The sequence below is a fragment of the Oryx dammah genome, unplaced genomic scaffold (genome assembly GCF_014754425.2).
Source record: "Oryx dammah isolate SB20612 unplaced genomic scaffold, SCBI_Odam_1.1 HiC_scaffold_2, whole genome shotgun sequence".
In the NCBI taxonomy this organism is placed as follows: domain Eukaryota; kingdom Metazoa; phylum Chordata; class Mammalia; order Artiodactyla; family Bovidae; genus Oryx; species Oryx dammah.
This window is the reverse complement of record NW_024070186.1, coordinates 178,544,970-178,569,492: the sequence shown is the minus strand read 5'-3', so window position 1 is coordinate 178,569,492 and position 24,523 is coordinate 178,544,970. Positions and strand designations below refer to the sequence as shown.

The 24,523-nt window shown below is 45.0% G+C and overlaps 1 protein-coding gene across 2 annotated transcripts in view; it reads right to left on the bottom strand.

Moving 5' to 3' along the window:
* The window catches only part of PRKCB (protein kinase C beta), a 371,817-nt gene extending 357,185 nt beyond the window's left edge, over nt 1-14,632 (bottom strand). Inside the window, exons 1-2 of one of the 2 annotated variants that reach the window (XM_040257896.1) lie at nt 14,344-14,632; nt 13,314-13,345 (exon numbers count right to left, since the gene is read on the bottom strand). In XM_040257896.1, coding sequence (XP_040113830.1) covers nt 13,314-13,345; nt 14,344-14,516 — 205 coding nt within the window. In that variant the 5' untranslated portion in view covers nt 14,517-14,632. The remainder of the gene's footprint in view (nt 1-13,313; nt 13,346-14,343) is intronic. The other variant, XM_040257905.1, reaches the window with a different exon arrangement.
* Between the last annotated feature and the right edge of the window lie 9,891 nt (nt 14,633-24,523).

Here is a 24,523-nt window from a genome sequence, read left to right as displayed (position 1 = left end):
ACTAGAACCTGATGGAGCTAAATAAATAAATGTCTATCTTTTTCTTAGAAAATGCGAAAGTGACAAGGGGTTATGAGCTTGTACCAGGGGAGAACCTGATTTGGAAGATCAAGGAAGGCTTCTCTGAAGAAGTGACAGCTGAACTAAATTCTGAACAATGAGTAGGAGGATAGTGGGGTCAGAGGAGAGGGGAGAGCGATTCAGGCTCAAGATGAAGCAGGTGCAAAAGCCCTGGGCTGGGCAGCGCTGTGTCATACTGAACAAGACCAGCTGGAGTCTTCAGCTAGAAAGTGAGGTGCAAGTTGCAGCGTGGTTCAGAGAGAGGCTTGTGAGGGCCCAGAGAAGGCAGTTTATCATCTTGTTGGGAGGCAAGATGAATGCTCCCGAGTCAAGGACATGATGCAAGAATGAAGGTGCTTACATGTCACGGTCAAGAGCACTCGGGGAAACCAACAGTGGATTTGAGGGTGGAGCCTCAGCCGCGGTCAGAGAGGCGATTTGAACGTGGCTGAGCTCAATGCTCTCCGTGCTAGCTTCCACATGCTTATATTCTAGTGGGGAAAACAAACACTAAACAGTCAAATAAACATACAACTAGAATACGGAGGGGCTTCTGTGGTGGTCTGGTGGTTAAGAATCTATCTTCTAACGCAGGGGACACAGGTTCGATCCTTGGTCAGGGAATCTTAAGGATGCTGACTTAATCCTGGAACAACGAAGAGCAAGCCACCAAAAAGATGGACCTCTAACTAAAATGGAAAATGGTCCTTCCCCACCCTATATGCCAATGCTGCTTCCCAAAGAATAATGTTGCCCCAGATAGAACTATTAATACCTCCAACCATATGTTTTTCCAGGCACACAAAAAAATCCAGATAACTATCAAAATTCTCCTTTGCCACATTGCCTAAACTCTAAAGAATGGACCCCACCTTTCAGGAGGGAAGGTCTTCAAAACAGGGCTATTCCATAAGAATCAGCACCCCCACCATCACATCAAGACAAGAGACGGTCCTGCAGACCTCACCCTCTACCTTCACCCACATTATATAGGAGTACTTCTTCAAAGGGCGTGGAAGACATCTCACCCACAGCCTAAAGAGACCCCCAAATTTTAAAGGGACACTGGTCCGAAATCGATTTAAAGTTGAAATGCCATCAACACATTTTCAAAATGAGGCAGCAGGTGGGGCAATCACAGATTTCAATTCAATTCAATTTCAGTTTCAATTCTGAGGTTTGCCACCAATGAAAGCATTGAAAGCCAGGAAGCTAGCACGGAGAGCACTGAGCTTAGCCACGTTCAAATCTGACCGCGGCTGAGGCTCTACCCTCAAATCCACTGTTGGCTTCCCCGAGTGCTCTTGACCGTGACATATAAGCACCTTCATTCTTGCATCATGTCCTTGACTCGGGAGCACTCATCTTGCCTCCCAACAAGATGATAAACTGAGTTAAGGACAAGACAGAGTCCAGCCGTGGAAATAATGGAATCAACTGCATTGATAAAGTACTTACTGTGTATCAGCAAGGAGCTCAGGAGACACTGGCCATGATAAACTAGGTTTTGCCCTATAAACTAGGTTCTAATGACAGCCTTTGACCTCTGAAAAAACCAAAAGCTCAAAGAGCTTCAGCAACATGTTCAAGGTCCCATATGTGTGTACTCATTCACTCCGTCGTGTCCAACTCTTTGCGACCCCATGGACTGTAGCCCACCAGCTTCCCGGTCTGTGGAATTGTCCAGGTAAAAGCAGGTTGCCATTTCCTACTCCAGGAGATCTTTCCAACCCCAGGGATCAAAGCTGCATCTCTTGTGTCTCCTGCATTGCCAGGCGGATTCTTTACCACTGCGCCAGCTGGGAAGCCCACTATAAGAAGCCAAGATTTAGGAACTTCCCTGGTGCTCCAGTGGTTAAGTCTCTGTGCTTCCAATGCAGGGGGCATGGGTTCCATCCCTGGTTGGAGAACTAAGATCACACATGCCACCCGGCAGAAAAAAAAGAAGCCAAGATTTATATTGACGCCATCCTGTCTCCAAAGCACAAACCCTTTATCTCCAGTGGAACATGTGCTCAATAAACACGAGCTGGGTGCGGGAGAACGGGAAAACGGGAGAGAAGGAAAGGAGTAGGAGGATTCCTTCTAGAGACGACATCATTTCTGTGGCCTTCTACGATTAAAGATGCAGTGAGGAGTGATATCCCTATTGTTAGAACTGTAAAAATAACCCAGTAACCACCTCCCAAAATAGAATCATCAACAATATGACTGACACGAAAATCCAAATGTCTCTTTAGGATGTGAAAAATAGCAGCAGCCCCTCCACGCTCTGGAAACAACTGCCCCCCCCCCGCCCCCGCCCATCAACACCACCACTGCTTCTAAATGGTCATTTCAGTTTCTCTTATCTGACCTTCAACCCCACCAGCCTGGAATTTCAGGAACTGAGTCACAGCAATTACGGTTTCAGAATACATCTCATTCTCTTTTTTGAACATTTGGCCATCTCACTCACCCCCACACATCCCGCTCTACAGTGATGACAACAGTCACTTCCTAGTCACTATGCTCCTTCACAAGGTCCAGACACCCCCCCAACCCCCCACATGGCGCTGCCCTCCCGCCAGCTCCTCCTGCACACACCGCCCCCCCCCACTTCCTGTTCCTGCAGGATCCCCGTTCACTCTTCCAGGGCTCCAAGTTGCTCTCCTCTGCCTAAAACACCAACCCCAGGCCCCACCCCCCTGTCAATCTGGGAACTCCCACTCCTGCTGGAAGATTGTTCCCAAATGTCAGCTCCAGTGTGGAATCTTCTCCTCTCCTCCCGAGTAGGGATGTCATTCAAAGCCTTTTCACACCCTTGGTGTAATACTTCTCATTTATGTACCGGAAGTAACTGGTCCTGCTGGTCTCCTCTCCCCTCCAAAGACCAGAGAGATTTCAAGCGCAAGCACAGAGACTTCTTTCTTTCCAAAGCCCATCCTGCAACCTGATGTTATACAATGTATTTCTTCTAAGTTACTTAATTGCTGTTCTTCTAAGAAATGTCCCTGAGGGCAGGGGCTCTGGCTCCTTTACTGCTGCTTTAGTTTTAGTTCCTAGAACAGTACCTATTCATGGTAGGCACTCAATAAACATTTACTGAATGAATGGATAGATGGCCAGATGGCCAGATGGATGGGGAAATGGCTGGATGGATAGATGGATGGATGATGGAATGGAAAAACAGCTGGGTGGATAGAGGAATGGATTGGTGGGTAAATGGGTAGATGGATAGATAGATGTGAAAGTGAAAGTCAGTCTTTTCTGACTCTCTGAGACCCTACGGAGTATACAGTCCATGGAATTCTCCAGGCCAGAATTCTGGAGTGGGTAGCCTTTCCCTTCTCCAGGGGATCTTCCCAATCCAGGAATCAAACCCAGGTCTCCCACATTGCAGGCGGATTCTTTACCAGCTGAGCCACAAGGGAAGCCCAAGAATGCTGGAGTGGGTAGCCTATCCCTTCTCCAGCAGATCTTCCTGATCCAGGAATTGAACCAGGGTCTCCTGCATTGCAGTTGAACTCTTTACCAACTGAGCCATCAGGATAGGTGTATAAAGGCAGGATCATATTTCACCAGCCCAGGGTCAAAAGGCCATGGAAAGATAAAGCCAGGATAGGAAATCGTGTCTGTTTGATTTCTGAGCCTTCACTAGAAAGTCCAATTTTCATTGCCTATCTAGAGACCCAAAGTTTGGTTAACTGGGCAGTGGCAAGGTGAAAGAAGAGTCTAGAATTTCCCCCAGGAACATTGCTACTGTTGAGCAAAGTTAATTTCTGTTTACTAAGCGAATGCCAAGACTCAATAAGGAGGATCAGAACCCTCCTAGTCTGGATCAGAGTTCCCCTTCTGAACCAGTAGGATAAATTTTTGCGTGTGGGCTACAGGGGAAAGAGACATCCAAAAGACATAAACAAGCAAGCAAAGGACAATTACTAGGACTGACATATATACACTACCGTGTGTAAAACAGATAGCTAGGGGCAACCTGCAGTAGAGCACAGGGAAGTCAGCTGGCTGCTCTGTGATGACCTAGAAGGGCGGGATGGGGAAGAGGGTGGGAGGCAGGTCTAAGAGGGAGAGGATACACACATACACACACACACATATAGCTGATTCCGTGTGTTGTACAGCAGAAAGCAACACAACACTATAAAGCGACTATGTGTGTAGGCTAAGTCACTTCAGTCGTTGTCCGACTCTTGCCAATCATACCGACCCGTAGCCCGCCAGGCCCCTCTGTCCATGGGAGTCTCCATGTAAGAATACTGGAGTGAGTTGCCATTTCCTCCTCCAGGGGATCTCCCCAACTCAGGGACTGAATGCACATCTCATGTCTCCTGCACTGGCAGGTGAGTTCTTTACCACTAGCGCTACCTGGGAAGCCCCATAAAACCACTATACCCTTATTTAAAAAATAAAAAAAGAAAGTGAAAAAGAAAAGGTAGCAACAACGGCAACGATAACAACAGTAACATTAATAAAGGCTATCATCCTGAACAAAGGCTATCATCTCTTCCAGACACTGCCAAAGAGTCTGAACTGCTGTGCCTTTCAATTCTGTGCAACACAGCTTCCCTGCAACACCAAACATTTCTGGGAAGACACTGAAACCCCCCTTCCTGACTCACAAGGAGGAAGAGCCAGTAAGAAATGAGGCCCAGAGGTAGAACAGCATGAGGCTCAACATTAGTTAAAAGTGGATTACAGGTAGAAACTAATACACCTGTATGTTTCTATAATTCCCTGTGGTCCCTTTATTTAAAAAAAAAAAACTTACAAAGGACTCAGATTTGTATGAGAGAGACTGAGACTTTCTTCTTGAAGCAATCAGAAAGACGGAAAGAGAACCGACAAAGGATCTTCCTCTACATGTGAGTCAATGCTGCTTTTTGTGAAATTACTTAAAAATTATCTTCCCAACAAGAGAAAACACACTGTCCAAGCCAATGGAATGAGGCAGCAATAGGAAATCAGTCATGGACCCAGGGTGAGGAGGGTATTCAGCAGCAAATGCGAGTAATCTTGTGCCCCTGAAAACTGGCTTTTAGCGCACCAGTGCCTTTCACTGATAGCTTTTGCTTGCTCTCTCTCTCTCTTTAATTGAAATATAGTTGATTTCCAACATTCAGTTAGTTTCTGGTGTACAGCAGAGCGACTCAGTTGCACACTTCTATATCCTGTAATGAACTGAAAAGAATCTCTGTGTGTACACACACACACACGTATAATTGCTCTATTCTCAGTCTGTTGCCTCAGACTTGCCCCTCCATCTCTGAAATGGTGATTTTTCTCCTTTAGAACAACCTCAAACGGCAATCCCTGAACAAAAAGGAAGCCAGCTCATCACCTGAGTTATTAGCTAAGAGGAGACAACATTCTCTGTCTGTCAAACTGAGAGAGAAGCCATCTTAACGTAATTGTGTAATTCTACTCAATATTCATTGTACTTGCAACCAAGGCACAAATAGACTCAGGGCTTCTCCACAGAATGTCACAGAGATAAGACCTCCTGTGTGTCTTTATCTAGGATATGAGCAGCTTCACAATACAGATTTTTTTAGCTCCGGTTCCTTGACAACTCCGACTTTCTCAGATTACCTCAAAGAATGAGAAGTTGTTTTGATTTTTAATTCCCTGACTCCATCCCAACTGTTACATAGGTTAGCATCCCCTGCATGCCCACGCAGCACGCTGAACATCCCCTTCAAAGTCCTTAACAAGAGAGAAGTTTTTTATTGGAGTATAATTGCTTTGCAATGGTGTGTTAGTTTCTGCTGCACAATGAAGTGTGGACGCAGTGTGGAAGCAGCTATATGTAGACACAGCTCCCCTCCCTCTGGACCTCCCTCCCTCCCACCCACCCCCGTGTCAGCCCTTTAGGTCTTCACAGAGCACCGTGCTGCGCTTCCTGTGCTTTCCAGCAGGTTCCCGCTAGCTCTTTTACCCAAAGCAGTGCATATATGCCAATCAGTCTCCCAAGTCGTCCCGCCCTCCCCTTTCCCCTCTTTGCCCACGTTTGTTCTTTCATCTGTATCTCTATTCCTGCCCTGGAAATAGGTTCATCTTTACCATTTTTCTAGACTCCACATGTATGCATTAATATATGATACGTTTTTCTAACAAGAGGGAAATTAAATATTGCTGCAATGATTTGTATCGATAGAATGTCTTATCTCTCCCATTATACTGGAAGCCCCACGACAATAAGAATCTTCCCAATCTCATTCACCATTGTGCTCCTGCCATCTAACATAATTCCTGACACACAGAGTTTAATGAGTGAATACTTTTTGGAAAGAAGGAAGGATGGATGGATGGATGGATAAATGGATGGATGTGGTAAACAGACAAATTTCTCACCAGATTTCCAAGCATTCATCACACCTCCAAATGCCACCTGTAAACGCTCTGGATTTTGTATATGCTATTAAAAGGTCAACAGTCTATCACACAATTTTTTTTACTTTTGTACTACTTTATTTTTTAACCATGTGTGTTTCAAACAACTCCCCCCCATAAAGATAAATGTCTAAAAACAAAGATGAGAAGGACACAAGGTTGCTATTTCCCTGGGGTCTCTCTGGATTCACTCCGATGGGGACTAGTGAGGCCTCATCTGTTTCTGCTATGTGTCTTTAGAACAAAAGTAAGTGCTGGACCAAGTGGTAAGCAAGGCCTCCTTCCCAGCTCATCACCAAATCCCCTTCTCACCTGCCTCTTTTCTCTCTAATTTTATCCATTTTCTTATCTTTTGTCAGTTTTTATGACCTCTTTTCTTTTAAATATAATCTTAAAGTTGGTATTTCATATTAAGAGTTAGGAGTTGACAAAGTTAAGTTAAATGCGCTCACATTTGCTGTTCAGTCGCTCAGACACATCTGACTGTGACCCCAGGGACTGCAGCACGCCAGACTTCCCTGTCCATCCCCATCTCCCAGAGTCTGCTCACATTAGGATTATTGTGAAACCTACTGCTAGGGTCTAAGGCAGCTCTATCCAACAGAACTTTCTGCGAAGCATTATACATTTTCAATGGAGACACGGGATGAGTGAAGTCAAAGAATCCTTGCGATTAGATCAAATGCCAAGAACGATAAGGGACCAAGCTTTTGAAAACATCAGCCACAGATAATGAAATTCTCAGCTGGTTCCCCTCTCCAACCCAGGAATTAATTGGACTGCAAAGACAAAAAACCAGAGGATTAAAATTGTACTTAATAATTTAACTACTTGTAACTGAAAAGCATCCAAAGGAGATACATATTATCAAAATTGTGATATACTGGTCTATTTATGTGTATATGCACATGTGTGTGTACCTGTGTGCATGTGTAAAGAAAGACAGAGATAGAAACAAAAAGATAAGGAGAAAGAGACAGAGGCAGAGGAAAGAGACCCCAACAGCAAGAACATGTAGAAATTATTTTCAAACCTTCGATTTATCTTTTGACCAGTTAAGTTCTCTGAATCTTTTTCTTTACTGACCCAAATACACCATAAGCATGCTACATCTGCTTCCGGGCAGTACTTGGAGTATCACTGGTACTCAGAAATAATATATTTTTTAATGAGTTTCTAATAACCGGTATATCATATCAACTAGAATTTCAAAGGTCATATTTTCCATATTTACTTAGAAAGGCATTCTGTTGCCCAGTGACCAAGCTTCAAGCTCTCCCTGAGTGCTCTACAGCTCAAAATGAATTGGCTGCTGCCTTTTCAACAAATCAACCTTTCCTCTTGTTCAGATCCAACGTTAATCTACCCTTAAAATTTTTTACTTCATTTGGGACTTTGAGCCCCAAATCCCATTTCAGGTGGAAAAAAATAAAAAGTCAAACCAACAAACACAAATTCAAAAAGCCCGTGCCTTTTATCCACCTGGGACCCCTAGAACACATTCAGAAGAAGCCAAGAGATAAGTGGAGTCTCACTCACAGGCCTCTGGGATCTACCCCTGGGAAGGGACAGAAGTGGAATAATAGAGGCTCCAGTAACCTGTAGCCTGACATGTGACTGTACACACAAAAAAGGCCCTCTTGGTACTTCCCTGGTGGCCCAGCGGTTAAAACTCCACGTTTCCAATACAGGGGGTGCATGTTCAATCCCTGGTCGGGGACCTAAGGATCCAACGTGCTGCATAGCATGGCCAAAAATAGGGGGGCCCTATTAATGATTTTACTGAGAAAGTTCAATGTGAAATTGAAGATATCATAAGTTCCTAGGGAAAAAATATGCCAAAAATAAAATGAACGTTTGATTCATCTTTGTTGTTTTTAAAAAGTACATATTCTAATTTCTATGTGCTAACTATAGACTAAAATAAACGTGAATCCTATAAAGTCAATGTTGATGAAACCAGCAATGACTGGATTCATGAAATACTTTGGGGATTTTTAAGAATAATGTCTATTATAAGGTTTTTAAAAAGCAAAGGAAACTATATTCAATATCCTGTGATAAACTATAATGGAAAATAATATTTAGAAAAGAATGTCTATATGTGTGTAACTGAGTCACTTTGCTGTACAGCAGAGATTTGTACAATATTGTACATCATCTGTACTTCAATAAAAAATAAAAATTAAAAAAGAAGGCTTAAAAACATGTTTTCTAATCTATGCAGGAAAGGAAACAGCTGGTTTATTCATTATAATCATCAATGCTAGGTTTTCATAGTCAGAAAATTAGTGCAGTGGGGTTTTTCTAGCGAGTCCATGGCAAGTTTAGATTTTTCTCACAAGAAGGGTGAGAAAATATAATCTAAGCAAGCTGGCTGTCTGGGGCCAGACTCACTGGTGTCACCTGAAGTCTACAAAGAAACATACCTAAGAAGAAAACCCACCTAAATACATGAAAGTCACATAGTCATTTAATGAGTTCCTGAATTAACTCTGTCCCCTTTTGACACAGTTCCCTACAGCTAAAGAAGTAATAATTATCATCTAACTTAGAATTATCGACAGTGGATATTTCTCTTGTACCACTTCACTACTTTTCACCATAACCCTATAAGGTAGGTACTATCAGCCCATTTCACAGCTGAGCAAACTGAGGACAACATATGGAAGACTTGCCTGATTTCACACAGTTGTAGGTGGCAGAGCATAGATTCAAACCCAGTTCTTTCTGACTCCAACCACATGCTAGGAATTCTAAATCTCTGTATTTTATTGTCTCCCTATTTCTAATGATGTCACTTCCTTAAAAAAATTTTTTTTTCCTTCTCTGCCAAACTACAAAAGCTTCTTGGGGTAAGAGTCTAATTCCACCCAAAGCCTTGTCTTAATTACAACTAAGGCACAAACGGCAGGTCTGCAGCTCCTCTAAAGAATGCTACAGAGACAAGTCTGCCTTGCTTATCTGAGGGGTCCTGTTTTTTATTCAGAATTTAGGCAGTTTCATAATAGAGATTCTCAGCTCCTGTCCCCTGTCACCAGAGACACTCTTAAACTACCTCAGCGAGAATGGTTTTATAGAAAATACAGAGAGTGGAAACAAAACGGGAGAGATTATGTGGCAGTCAGTCTAGATTTTTGTACAAAAGCAAGAAAATCTATTCTTCAGCTCCCTGAGCACACACAAATTTACAGTCTTCCATGGTTTATGGACTTTCCATCCTAGCATCCCCAATTTCCATGGCAGCACCATGAAGCCTGGGGCTCAGTGGTTTCCTTGCCTTATGATCATCCTACACACCTCCTACCCAAGAATGGCAGAGGCTGGATCCCCAGTCCCTTCTGTTTTTGAGATGGGAAAACCCCCGCCCTAGTTTTTAGCTGGGAATAGGGCTACCTGAAATTAACATGACATTTCCCACACACTCCTTTGCAGCAGGGTGTGGGTATTTGATTAAGTTCTAGCTAACTGCATTCAGGCAGAAGTATAAAAGGCAACTTCCAGGACAGTGGACATGTGTCTGTCCTTCGCCTTCCTTTACCATTCCTCCTACTGTTGGCTGAAATAAGGATGTGAAGACTGGACAGTCCAGCATCCTTCTTGAACCATGAGATAATTTTCACTTCTGGGATTGTAGAGTGGAAAACTGAAAAGAACACAGGACCCTGGCCTTTGGACTTCTGACTTTGGTGACAGAATAAAACCTTAGGCATTTTCTATGCAATGCTGATCCCATTTTAATTAGATTCACCCTGAGGAAATACGCAGTGCCGAAAATGCTTGAATAAGGAATAGCTCTGAGATTCCAAAATTAGTCCCAGGTAATTTTGAGCATATCTGAGAACAATCTTAAGTAAGAAATAAGTGTTAGTTGCTCAGCCATGTCCAACTCTTTGCGACCCCATGGTCTGTAGCCCACCAGGCTCCTCTGTCCTTGAAAATCTCCAGGCAAGAATACTGGAGAGGGTTGCCATTCCCTTCTTCAGGGGATCTTCCTGACCCAGGGATCGAACCCAGGTTTCCTGCCTTGCAGGCAGATTCTTGACTGAACCACCAAGGAAGCCCCAGGATAAGAGGATAATCTTTCCCTTTCCTGAATATCCCTCAGCATGAAGTCCCAAACAACTCAATTTCAAGGGCTGTCAAATTGCCCCTTCCCCTCTCTTGCTCCTTCCCATCCAGCCCAGTTGGAATATGAGCAAAGCAGCAACACGAGGTGACCACATGTTCACCGCTGGATTTTGACTATCACATGGCAGCTGGTTTCATAGCAAAGTAATCCTGCAGCCTAGTCTCCTCTTACACAAAGCTGCCCCACCACTAGGTTAGTTTGGAGACAATCCTAGGAGATGATGTCTTCTGAGTGCTTAGTCTGTGCTGAGCTCTGGTCCAAGCATCTTACATACTGTTAACAACTTAGAGCCACTTAGCAATTTTTTAAAGTAGGTATTGTTGTTACTGGACCCATTTTATAAATGAGGAGCCTGAGGTACAAAGAGGCTAAGTAACACAGCTGTGAAGTCTCAGGCCAAGATTCCAAGCCACAGTGATAGCCTGACAGGCTGTGCACATGCTCACTACCCTGCTGCTGCTGTTGCTGCTGCTGCTACTAAGTCACGTCAGTCGTGTCCAACTCTGTGCGACCCCATAGACATCAGCCCACCAGGCTCCCCTGTCCCTGGGATTCTCCAGGCAAGAACACTGGAGTGGGTTGCCATTTCCTTCTCCAATGCATGAAAGTGAAAGTGAAGTCGCTTAGTCATGTCCAACTCTTAGCGACCCCATGGACTGCAGCCTACCAGGCTTCTCTGTCCATGGGATTTTCCAGGCTAGAGTGCTGGAGTGGGTTGCCATTGCCTTCTCCTGCCCACTACTCTACATTGACTGGAGAGGAGATAAAGAAAAGCGATTTAAAAAATTAAGCATAGCGACCTCTTAAGCTGCCATATTTCATTAGAAACTTTAATTCTGCCTTAATAGCTGCACCAGAATATGGTGACCACCGTTCCTTCTTTGAATAAAATGATCTCCCGCTTCAGATGTCTCATTACCTGCATGTTGCAAGCAACGTTCCCACCATTAATAACTGCAGAGCAGGTGGGATGGAAAAGCAGCATAAAAATGTTCAAAAATCACCCCAGACCTCAGCAAGCCACAAAAACAGAAACTGATTCATCAAAGTGGGAGGTAACCTCAAAGATCTACATGTTCCTGGGCTAAGATACCACTGGCATTCTTGCCCGAGGGGTTAACGTTCTAGAAAACAATCCAAGAGTTTGCACCAGGACCAAAATGTTGCCATTTAAAGGGATGTGGGAAATCCTCTCATGCAGTGTGTAAAACTGGGGCTCCAAATCCTGGTAAAGGAAGAGGGGGATGGGGGTCTATGACACTCACCAGCTAAGTGGGCTGTGCTCGGATCTCAGGTTAGAGGACACACAAGTCTCACAAGAAAGCAGTGCCACGCTGCAAGCATTCTGTACAACTGACAATGCCAGCCACACTCACCAGGGATCACTTCACTTTCTCTGGAGGGTGGAGGTGCTACAACTGAACTGTCAGTCAGTGCTAAGTCACATGTCAGACTCTTTAATATTCAAATGCTTTCTTCCCCTGATCTCTGCCCGGCTTATCAGGGCAATCAACTTGTCCCTAAGACATTCCCCAGAATTGTGACATTTCTCACCAAACTCAGCCATAACTGGTCTAAAAACGGGCACTCTGCAGACCAGAGGTTGAAACTTGAATGCCTTACAGGGGCCAAAACTGGGTGAAGCAGGCCCGGTCATGATCGATTGAGACACAATGGTGAGTGTGCACCCTGCCTATGAAAACAGCTGCTCTCAGCTCCAAATGGTAGTTCTAAAAAGACAGTGGGACCAACAGTCAGCAAACTTGAAGCTGCAAAGTCAGATACGTTTGTGAAATCTTCAGTTCTACAATGTTGACATCAAATTTAAAAAATGTTTGACACCCTAAGGGCTAAACAAGACTACAGGTGATTTGGCATCTGAAGAGAGAATCTGCAGCCAGTGACAGCCGAGTCACCCCTAGGCTGGGCATCCCTGGCTTGGGTCAAGGATCTCAGGCCTGACGCAAGGACCCAGGTAACCAGTCACTTGGAGTCTTCTTGTACCCAGCCGGAAGAGAGAAAGGGCAATTTAAACCAGGATCTGAGAAGCACTCCATCTGGAACCACTTCTTCAGAGAGGGCAGAGGCCCAGGCGACAATCACAGTAGCCTTTCTAGGGGATATACCATCTGCAGAGGCAGAGGCCACCTGTAGAGACCTCCGTGGGGCAAGGGATGTGGAAAGGCATAAGAGCAGGAATCGGTGGGGAAGGGTTTCCCAGGTGGCGCTAGTGGTCAAGAACCTGCCTGCCAATGCAGGAAAGGTAAGGGTCACAGGTTCAATCCTTGGGTGGGGAAGACCCCCTGCAGGCAACCCACTCCAGTGTTCTTGCCTGGAGAATCCCATGGACAGAGGAGCCCGGTGGGGTACAGTCCATGGAGTCGCAAGGAGTTGGACATGACTGAAGCGACTTAGCACTCATGTGCACACCTATCTGGCGAACTGACCAGGCAGGACAGGTTCCATCTTCGGATAGCTGCAGGAAGGGAGAAAGGGTGGATACACTTCCTCGGCCACCTAGGCCTCTCAGCCCCACCAGCCCTTCCTGGATGGAGCATCTCTGCCCCACATACAGCACCCCTTGTATTAATAAGACCTTTCTGTGGTGATGAATTTCTAGTTTGGTAGGTCACTCTGACAGCCGTGGTGCCTTCACTCTGCCTAATTCAGTCACTTCTAGGAAGTCTTTTTTTACCTTCTCTTTGCACAAATGGGCCAGAACCCCACAGCCTACCTTGGCACTGGAATCCTTGCTTTCCGAAGCCCCTGCAAAGGCAGAAGGAGGCATGTCAGACAGCCGAGGGGCCCAGCCGCCGGTTAGCTCCCCCGCAGAGTCACCCCACTTCCCCTGCCCCTCTAGCCCAGGTGCAACCTCCCAGCCACAGGCGGGTGCCCAAGAGTCTTCCGCCTTTCAGGGGGAGGGGGAAGGTAGGAGTTCAGCGGTAACCTCCATCTCCCCTCAAAAGGCATAAGAAAGAAGGTTGCGACCACCAGGTGGCGGGGTGAGGGGAGCGTTTCCGTCGTGGTGGGGGCGGAGGGCAGGCAGGAGATCTGCCCACAGAGATGCCCGCGTACCCTCGGAGAAAGAGAAAAGAAAAAGACGCATCGGGAGGGAGACTGGCAGAGCCCCCGCGGCGGTGGTGTTCCTGGGAGGACAGGGAGGAAGAGAGGACTCCCCATGCCCAGAGGGACCGGGGACCGGAGGGTTCCCGCAGTGATGTGCACCGGGAAACCGAGGAGTGGAAAGGAGAACCCAGGCCCGCAGGGAGGAGCAGTAAAGAGAACACAGGGCGCTGCCCTCGGAGACACGGAGGAGGAGGAAAGGATGCCCTGTGCCCGCAGGGAGATAGAGAGAGGACACTCAGGGCGCTGCCCCCGGAAAGGAGGGAAGGGGAGTGAGGGTGCCTCGAGCCCGGAAGGAGGCGGAGGGACAGGGAACCCCGTGCGAAAGGGCACTAGAGACGCTGCCCTCCCGGGGAGGGACAGCCGTCCGCGCCGCGGCCCCAGGGCGCTCCGAGGCGGCTGGGAGACAGGGCAGGAGGCACCCCGCGGTCGGCCGTCTGGGACCGGGGGGAGCGGGAAGCCGCAGGACCCTCCACCGGGCAGTCCAGGGCAGAAGGGTCCGCAGCAGGGAGCTCCGGGGATGGGGGGCTTCTCCTCCCTCAGAGGCGCAGGGCTGAGGTGGGGGCGCGGACAAGGGTCCCCGCGCGCGCGGCGCTGCCCTCGGGGCCCCGAGAAGGTGCCCTGCGCCGGCGCGCTCTCACCAGATGAAGTCGGTGCAGTGGCTGCAGAAGGTGGGCTGCTTGAAGAAGCGGGCGGTGAATTTGTGGTTCTTCACCTCGTGCACGTTCTTCTGCCGGAGGGCGCCTTTGCGGGCGAAGCGCACGGTGCTCTCCTCGCCCTCGCTCGGCGGCGGCCCCGCGGCCGGGTCAGCCATCTTGCGCGCGGGGAGCCGGAGCCCGAGAAGTGCCGGTCCGGGGCCGCGGGACCGCGGGCTGCGGGCCCGGGAGGCGCGGAAGGAGGCGGCCGCTTAGGCGCCCGGGGCCGCGGGCGCTTCCTCTGCGCCGGCTCTGGCGGCCGCGGCGCGCGGAGCTGGAGCTGTCACTCGCCCAGCTGCCGCTGTTCGTCCAGCTGCGCTTGGCACCGCTGGCCCCAGCTGCGGGGGAGGGGGGCGGAGCCCCGGGCAGACCCCGCCTCCCTCATTTGCATCGCCTCCAGGCCCCGCCCAGCGCCGCCAGCTGCTTTACATATTAGCACCCCGAGGCTGCCGGCCTCCCAGCGAAGCGTTCTCAGCCGCAGCGCTGCGGCGGCACCGGAGACCGCAGTCTGGAACCGCCAGACCTGAGCCTCGGCCCCCTCGCGCCGCGCACTCCCGACCCTGTCCTCGGCCTGAATTGCAAGAAGGCAATAAGCACCTTGGGTGCGCCCGGGGGAACCGAGAGCGGAAAAAGACTGATGGAGCTGGGGTGGGGTGGTGGGGAGGAAACGAGGGAGCGGTCGGGGGTGGAAAGGGTGGGTGCGACGGTTTCCAACCGGGCTTTTGCAGAGACTGGTACCCATCCACAGCCTGTCTGTGCCATTGGTCACTCTGCACGCGGCTCCCGGAGGGACGGGCTCCCGCTGTCACTCACTCGGAAAGGCCTGTGGCTCCACACACTTACACACACAGACGCACACACGTACTGCAGAGGGAAGGGAGGAGCAATCATTATTTTATATATACACGTCTAACTTGACCACGAAGACAATTCTTGGCTTTGTTCGCCTGATCGTTTAGAAGAAAACTCCCTACTTTCTGTCCATCCCCTCCACAAAGAGATTCAGTTTCTGTCAACTGTAAAATAGGGCCATTAAAGGGAGTGGGGAGCTGGAGGGAGGAATAAATTGGGAGATTGGGCTTGACATATATGCACTGCTGCTGCTGCTAAGTCGCTTCAGTCGTGTCCGACTCTGTGCGACCCCATAGACGGCAGCCCACCAGGCTCCCCCGTCCCTGGGATTCTCCAGACAAGAATACTGGAGTGGGATGCCATTTCCTTCTCCAATGCATGAAAGTGAAAAGTGAAAGTGAAGTCGCTCAGTCGTGTCTGACTCTTAGCGACCCCATGGACTGCAGCCCACCAGGCTCCTCCGCGCATGGGATTCTCCAGGCAAGAGTACTGGAGTGGGGTGCCATTGCCTTCTCCCAGTATATACATTACTGTATATAAAATAGATAACTAACAAGGACATACAGTGTAGCACAGGGAACTCTGCTCAGTGCTCTGTAATGGCCTATTGTTGTTGTTTAGTCGCTCAGTTGTGTCCTACTCTACAACCCCATGGACTGCAGCCTACCAGGCTTCTCCGTCCATGGGATTTCCCAGACAAGAATGCTGGAGTGGGTTGCCATTTCCTTCTCCAGGGGATCTTCTCAATCCAGGGAACCCACGCCTTCTGCATTGCAGGTGGATTCTTTACCACTGAGCCACCAAGGAAGCCTACAATGTCCTATAGGGGAAAAGAATCTTAGAAAAAAAAAAGAGTGGATATATGTATATATGTATACCTGATTCACTTTACTGTACACCTGAAACTAATACAACATTGTAAATCAACTATACACCAATAAAAAATGTTTATAGGTGGGGAGGGGGGTTGGGAGAAGTTTAAAAGGCCAGTGTTTCCCCAACTTTCACTCCTGACCATTCTTCACAAATGCTGGTCATATTTGTGCACCATCTAGGGAAAAATATTTATCTAGTTTCTGAGTTTGAATAGCAAGAGGTATACATACTATGAAAATCTCTCCAGATGCTGCCACTTGCCCGAAACACCTGCGCCTGAGGCCTTCTTTTGTTTATGGGAGATTACCAAATGTTAGAGAGATGTTAAAGACGCACTAACATCCAACTGGGACTCTCCCCTGGATGGAATCTGAAAGATAGAAACCAAGCGAAAAGTAATAATTGTCTACACGAGTAATGCAATGTGATTTAGTGCCCGATCCAAGAAGCAAGTGGCCTGGGAAGTCCCATGGACAGAGGAGACTGGTGGGCTACAGGTCACGGGATCGCAGAGTCTGATACAACTTAGTGACTAAACAACAGCATCCATGCCCTGCACTTAAACATTTACCCACCATGCTCCACACCCTGGGAACACAGTGCTACATTAGACTGTGAACTCCTGCACTAGACCTGGGCTCTGAGAGCAAGCTCTGCTCACCATTATGTCACCTTGCACCAAGCTCTGTGCCTGACATCTCCACAGAGCTCAATAAACATTGGTTGAATGAGTAATTGTGTGAACAAGTGAATGAATGAAAACGTAAAGGACATTACCTCTTTACCCCACCCATGTCCAGTAAGTGTTCAATAATAATAAACATCAGCTGCTAGGTGAGTGTTACAGACACTTGCACTGTTTTATTCAGTCCTCTAGGTAACCCTGTGTCAGTTTAGGAACTTTCATGATGGATAAAGTCAGCAAGGCTCAGAATGATTAAAAGAGACACCCAAAGTCACATTGTTGTTGAATGGTGGTTAAACCTGCTGAAGCACAAAGCATTCTGGTGACAAAGGGCTGAAGGAGGGCCGGATGGAGTTGAACCAGTTACGCTGAACTTCTGCCTAATGAAGCTCAGGTCCTCCTAGGATGATTTTGCTTGGAAGCTGCTGAGTCTAAATCGTTATTAAGTGGCATGTGGAGAGCGACGACTGTCATAATGGAATGTCCTTTTCCCTATGTAGTAATTCAAAGGTAACAAGGAAAAAATAGCCTTCACTTTTAAGTTTGACATGTTTGGGAAACTGGATGTGCCTGTCTATTATTAGTCCTTTAAGAGGCCCCAGCATCTTCCAGGGAGGCTTGCGAAAACATCCCAGGAGACATTGCTGCTGAAGTAGGTTTTCTTTGAACTGATGAGCTGGAAGCTTACAGCCCACATCCTGCCTTTTGAATGAAGAGTTCTGGATGATTTTTGGTCTATAACAACAAACAGGACCTCATGGGGCCTGGGCCTAAAGAGGCAAAAGCTGGTAGATCCTGAAGAACCACTCAATTCCTGGAGCAGCTGCACTATTTGAAGATGGGGAACACAGTTCCCACTGGGCCTGGATCCTATAGGGCAGGGGTCTCAAACAGGTGGCCTTGGATACATTCTTTTAGCCATTCCAGTGAACATATACTTTTTGGTTCACATTGGTGGAACTTCACCCATATATCCAGATTCTGACTTCTCCAGGAAAAAAGCGATGATTACATGGAGCTTGCACGCTTCTACTTCCCCCTTCATTTGTTCACTCATTCAGGATTAAATTTATGGAATATCTGTTATATGTTGTTCTGTACACTGTTAAATAAAAGACAAAAGTTCCTGCCATCATAGAGCCAAAAGTGAAGATGAACCAAAAACCTAAGGAACTAGCGGCATGGGATTTATCGTACAAAGAAAAATAAAGCCTGGTAAAGGAATGACTAGTGACAGCAACCAGGGAGATCCTTTATGAAAACAGAACATCTGAGTAAAGACCTGACTAAAATGAGAGGATGAGCCATGGGGCTATGAGGGTAGAGAATGTTCCAGGCAGAGAAAACAGCAAATATAATGGGCCTGGAGAAGGAGTGTGCTCAACATGTTGGAGCAGCAGCAAGTTCTCTGTGGCTGGAGTGAACAGATACAAACAGAGTCCATAAAATAGCAGGGCCTTGTAGATGTGTGGTAGGAAGTTTGGACTTCACTCCAGTGAATGGGAAGTCACTGGAAGATTGAAAGCAGAGAATTGGCTTGATATATTTGGAGGGTTGTTAGTTTGTTTTTCAAGATTACCCTGGAAACTATGCATAAAAAACACGGAAGGTGGAAAGAGTAGAAACAGGGAGGGCAGTTGAGGTCACACGAATAGAGGAGGCAAAGGATGATGACATGAAATGGTGTTCCCTGGAGCCAAAAGACAGTGGCTCTCTATATAGTGAGCATGGGCCCTCTAGGTCATGTGGTCCACTCTGCTTGTAAAAGAATGAATGCTGGCCACTTGAAAGATTTCAGAGGCAATAAGAAAGCAGATTGCTCTGGCTGGGAATGAAATCCAGGAGCTTTCAAGTCCACACCTCAAACTTGCTGTGTATATTAGTTTCCTGTGGCTGCCATAACAAATTATTGCAAAACTAAGTGCCTAAATAAACAGAAACTTATTCTTTCACAATTCTGAAGTCCAGGAGACTGAAATCAAGATGTCTGCAGGCCCTACTCCCTCTGGAGGTTTTAGAAAAGAATCTTTCCTTGCCTCTTCCAAGTTCTGGTGGCTGTCAGCTTTCTTTATTTCCCTTGGCTTATGGGCACATCACCCCCATGGCTGCCTCTGTCTTCACATCGATTTCTCTCTGTGTATCAGCCTTCTCTTCTGTCTGTCTAATCTTCTCTGTGTATCTCTTACAAGGACACTGGCTGTCGGATTTAGGGCATGCCCAGATAATCTGTAATAGTGTCTTCATCTCAAGATCATCAACTTAATTCCATTTGCAAAGACTGTTTTATCAAAGGAATTAAGGCATGGACATATATGGGATTCCACTGGTGGTTTAGTGGTTACAACTACATGCTTCCAATGCAGGAAGTCTGGGTTCAATCCCTGGTCAGGAAACTAGATCCCGCATACCATAACTATGACCCAGAATAACTGAAAAAAGACATGGACATACCTTTGAGGGGGGCACCATTCAATCCACAACAGTGCACACCCTGGGCAAGTCACTTCCTCCCTCCAGGTCTCGCTTTCCTCAACTGTAAATAGCGGCAGGGATATAGTTTGCCTTCCAATTCTTTCATTACAAGGCTACACTCTCATACTACAGTAGTCAATTGCCACATATGGAATGTAGCTAGTCTCAATTGAAATGTAATTTCAAGTGTAAAATACACCCCAAAATATTACATACTCAGTGTGAACAAGAATGTAAAATATCTTATAAATAATTTTTATCTTCATTGCACATTGAAAACATATTTTGAATATATTGGGTTAGATAAAATTTCTCTCTAAAATTAATTTTACCTACTTCTTTTCACTTGTTTAATGTGGCTTCCAAAAAATATATAAAATTATGTATGTGCCTCACATTATAATTTGGGGACAGCTCTATTCTAAAGAATAGATTGGCCACACTGTGCAGCACAAGAGATGTTAGTTCCGCAACCAGGACTTGACCCCTCACCCCCTGCACTGGAAGTGCAGAGTCTTAACCACTGGACCACCAGGGAAGTCCCATCTAAAGAATAGATTTTTAAAATAAATTTAAACATTTAAGTAGAAAACATAAATAAAAGTTCATCTCTGTCTTATGTGACATCAGTAGTGATGCCTTGCCTAGAGGCTGAAGGATCTGCTTTCAAGATGCTCACTCACATGGCTGATAGATTGGTGCTGAATTTTAGTTGAGAGCTCACCCAGGACTTTGAGTCAGGGAACTTGTTTTTTCTTTATGTGAGCCTCTCATCGGCAGCTTGAGCTTCCTCAGAACACAGTGGTTGAATTCCAAGAGTGAGTGTCCTGAGAGATAGAAAGTAGATGATAGCTCCTTAAAGCCTGATCTGGAAACTACCACAGTGTCATTTTTGATAGATGCTGTTCATCAAATAGCCACAAAGCCTAGATTCAAGTGGAGACTCCAAGTCTCAATGAAAAGAGTATCAAAGAAATTGGGGGCCACCTAGGAAGATCTCAATAAGCATTTACTGAATTAATAATATGTCACAATTCCCATCTGGCATACAAGGAAACAGAAATTTTAAAAATTTAAGTCAAGATCCTTCTGGGACTGCTGCTATTAATGATTGTGTGTGTTTAGTCTCTTAGTCACATCCAACTCTTTTCGACCCCATGGACTATAGCCTGCCAGGCTCCTCTGTCCATGGAATTCTCCAGGCAAAAATACTGGAGTGGGTTGCCATGCCCTTCTCTAGGGGCTCTTCTTGACACAGGGATCGAACCCAGGTCTCCTGCATTACAGGCAGCTTCTTTACCATCTGAGCCACCAGGGAAGTATTATTAATGATTAAAAGTTAATATTACAAAACAGGAAAGTATGGCCCATTCAAAAGAAAAACATGAACCAACAGAAACCATCCCAGTGAAAGACTACATGTAGAACCTACTAGACAAAGACTTTAAAACAACCATCTAAAACATAATCAAAGAACTAAAGGAAGACGTAGGGAAAGTCAAGAAAATGTTGGATGAACAAAATGTAACTATCAAGAAAAAGAGAAAAAAACTTCAAAAGAAACCAGAAAGAAAAAAAAAGAAATCAATATTTACTTACTAAGGCAAATAAGCAGTAATTGAATACATGAGAAAAAAATTTTTTTCTAGACTAAAAAATTTTATTAAAATTACAAAAGTTCTAGGAGGAAAAAGAAAAGGAACCAGGAAGAGATTGAAAAGTACAGAAACTGAAATGAAAAGTTCACTAGAGGGGTTCAAAGGCAGATTTGAATGGACAGACAAAATAATCGGTGAACTTGAAGAGAGAACAATTGAAATTATTGAAGAACAGAAAGAAAAAACATTTAAGAAAAGTGAACAGAACCTAAAGGATACAATCAAGAAATCAAGATATATTCTGTGGGAGTTTCAGAAGGAAAAGAAAGACAGAAAAGGCAGAAAGATTATTTGAAGAAATAGTGGTCCAAAACATCCCAATTTGATGAAAGACATGAGCATAAACATCCAAGAAGCTCAAATAACACTAAGTAGAATAAACTCAGAGAGATTCCCACTGCAATAGGTTATAATCAAGCTGTCAGAAAACAAAGATAAAGAGAGAATCTTGAAAGGAACAAAAGAGAAGTGACTCATCACATACAAATAAAATTATGATCAGATTTCTCATCAGAAAGTTTTGGAAGCCAGAAAAGAGTGGACTATGTTCAAAATGCAAAACGGAAAAAAAAAAAAAACTGTCAATCAAGAATCCTAACTGGCAAAAATTCCTTCAAACTTTGAGGGAAAAAATTAACACATTCCTAGACAAATGACAATTTAGGGACTTTTTCTTAACCATTAGATGTGCCCTGCAAGAAATGCTGAAGGGAGTCATATAGATTGAAATGAAAGGATACTAGACAGTAGTTCAAAGACATACGAGAAAATAGAGATCTCAGTAAAGGTAAATAAATGACTAGTTTAAGAGCTAGTGTTATTGTAGAAATGGTTTGTAACTCCACTTTTTGTTTTCTACATGATCTAAGAGGGTAATACACAAGTTTTTACAAAAGAATGATTAGCCTAAAGCTAGTATTATTGTAACTCTGTCTTGTAACTCCATGTTTTATTTTCTATATAATTTAAGAGACTAATACATCATGAAAAATATTATTAGTTTATGTTTTGGGGCACAAAATGTTAAAAAATGTCATTTTGTGGTATCAATAACTAAGAGATAAGACCAGAACTGTGTAAAAGCAGTCTTGTATATTGTTGAAGTTGTTGCTGCTGCTGCTGCTGCTAAGTCGCTTCAGTCATGTCCGACTCTGTGTGACCCCATAGATGGCAGCCCTCCAGGCTCCGCCATCCCTGGGATTCTCCAGGCAAGAACACTGGAGTGGGTTGCCGTTTCCTTCTCCAGTGCATGAAAATGGAATGTGAAAGTGAAGTCGCTCAGTCATGTCCAACTCTTCATGACCCTATGGACTACAGCCCACCAGGCTCCTCCGTCCATGGGATTTTCCAAGCAAGAGTACTGGAGTGGGTTGCCATTGCCTTCTCCGATTGTTGAAGTTAAGCTAGTACAAATTAAAATTAGAGTGTTTTAACTTTAGGATGTTAAATGTAATCCCCATAGTAACCACAAAGAAAATAGTTATAGAATACACACAAAAGGAAATAAGAATAAAATCAAAATGGTCCACTACAAAAAGCTAAACACACACACAGCACTATCAAAAATGAGGAATAAAAACGCTGTAAGGCATATAGAAAAAAAATAACAAAAGAACAGAAGTAAGTCCCTCTTTATCAGTAATTCATTTAACGGTAAAATAATCAAAACACAGATATTGGCAGAATGGATCAAAAATGATATGCTCAAATTATAAGTTATCTACAAAAGAATCAATTTAGATCCAAAGACACAAACAGATTGAAGATTAAAAGATGGTGAAAGCAGGATCTTAAAGAGATATTTTTACACAGATGTCATAGCAGCATTACTCACAGTAGCCAAAGTGCATAAGCAACCCAAGTGTCCAGGGACAGATAAACGGTTAAGAAAATGTGGTATAGGGCTTCCCTGGTGGTCCAATAGTTAAGGATCTGCCTTGCAGTGCAAGGGGCACCGGTTCTATCCCTAGTCTGGGAAGATCCCACCTGCCACAGGGCAACTAAGCCCGAGAGTTGCAGCTACCAGCTCCACGTGCCACAACTGCTGAAGCTTGCTCACCCAAAGCAGAGCCTGTGTTCGGCAAGAAGAGAAGCCCACACACCAGGAGGAAGAGTAGCCCCTCCCACCCCATCCCCCGACCCCTGCTCACCACGCCTAGAGAAAGCCCTACAGCAGCAACACAGACCCACCACAGCCAAAGAGAAAAATAAATAAATAAATCTTTAAAAAAAAAGAAAGAAAGAAAATGTGGTATGTTTTTATAATATAATGGAATATTATTCATCCTTAAAAAGAAAGGAAATTCAAACATATGCTACAACATGGATAAACTTGGAGAACATTATGCTGAGTGAAATAAGCCAGTTACAAAAAGACAACTGTGTGATTCAACTTGCATGAGGAATCTAAAGTAGTCAAAATCGCAGAGACAGAAAGTAGAGCAGTAAAGCTGGGAAGAACTGGGACTTACTCTTTAATGAGATATTAAGATTCACTTTTGCAAAATGAAAAGAATTTTGGAGCTGGATGGTGGGGATAGTTGGACAGTGATGCAAATATACTTTATACCACTTAACTCTACACAAAATGGTTAAGGTGTTAAAATTTGTGTTACATGTTATTTACCACATTAAAAAACTGAAGGGGAAGGTAAAGGGATTAATGGATACAGAATTTCAGTTTGAAAAGATGAAGAAGTTCTGGAGCTGGATAGTGTTGAAGGCTGGACAACAATAAGAATGTTCTTGATGCCACTAAACTGTCCACTTCAAATAGGGGTTAAAATTGTAAATTTCATGTTTTGTATTCTTTACCACAATAAAAATAAGTGAATGGGAAAAAACCCTAATGTCAATTAGACACTAACATTGAACCAGACGCTGTTCAATGCTTTACATGCATTGGTGTCTCCACTGTATGATTCCTGTGCTGTATACAGATGGGAAAATTAAGGTACAGAGAGGTTAAGTAACTCTTCCAAGGCTCGGCTCCATGTTGTAAACCAGCAGCACTAAGACTCAACTCCAGGTCTACTCACTCCGGAGTCCATGCTTTTTCTTTTCTTGGCTGTGCCATGTCTAAGTTGGGGCATGCTTGATCTTTTTGCTGTGACAAGCAAACTTTTAATTACAGTATGTGGGATCTAGTTCTCTAACCAGGAATCGAACCTGGGTCCCTTGTATTGGGACCGGAATCTTAGCCACTGGACCCCCAGAGAAGTCCCCAGAGCCCGTGCTATAACCACGATAGCTTAGGACATTCCCGATAGTCACCACAAAGAAAATAGTTACAGAATATACACAAAATAAGAATAAAATTAAAATAGCTCCATACAAAAAGTCAGCTAAACAAAAAGCCAGTAATACAGGAAATGAGAATTTTTTAAAAAATAAGGTAGATGTAAAAAAAAATAGCAAAATATATTCTTATCTGGTAAGAAGAGCACACTTCTGAATAGGAAGATTCTACCAGAAAAGATAACCAGCTCCTTTAAAAAAAAAAAAAAAAAAAGAATGAAACTTTTTGTTGCAGTAAAACATACGTACTATAAAGTACATTAATTTTAAGCCTATAGCTGTATAT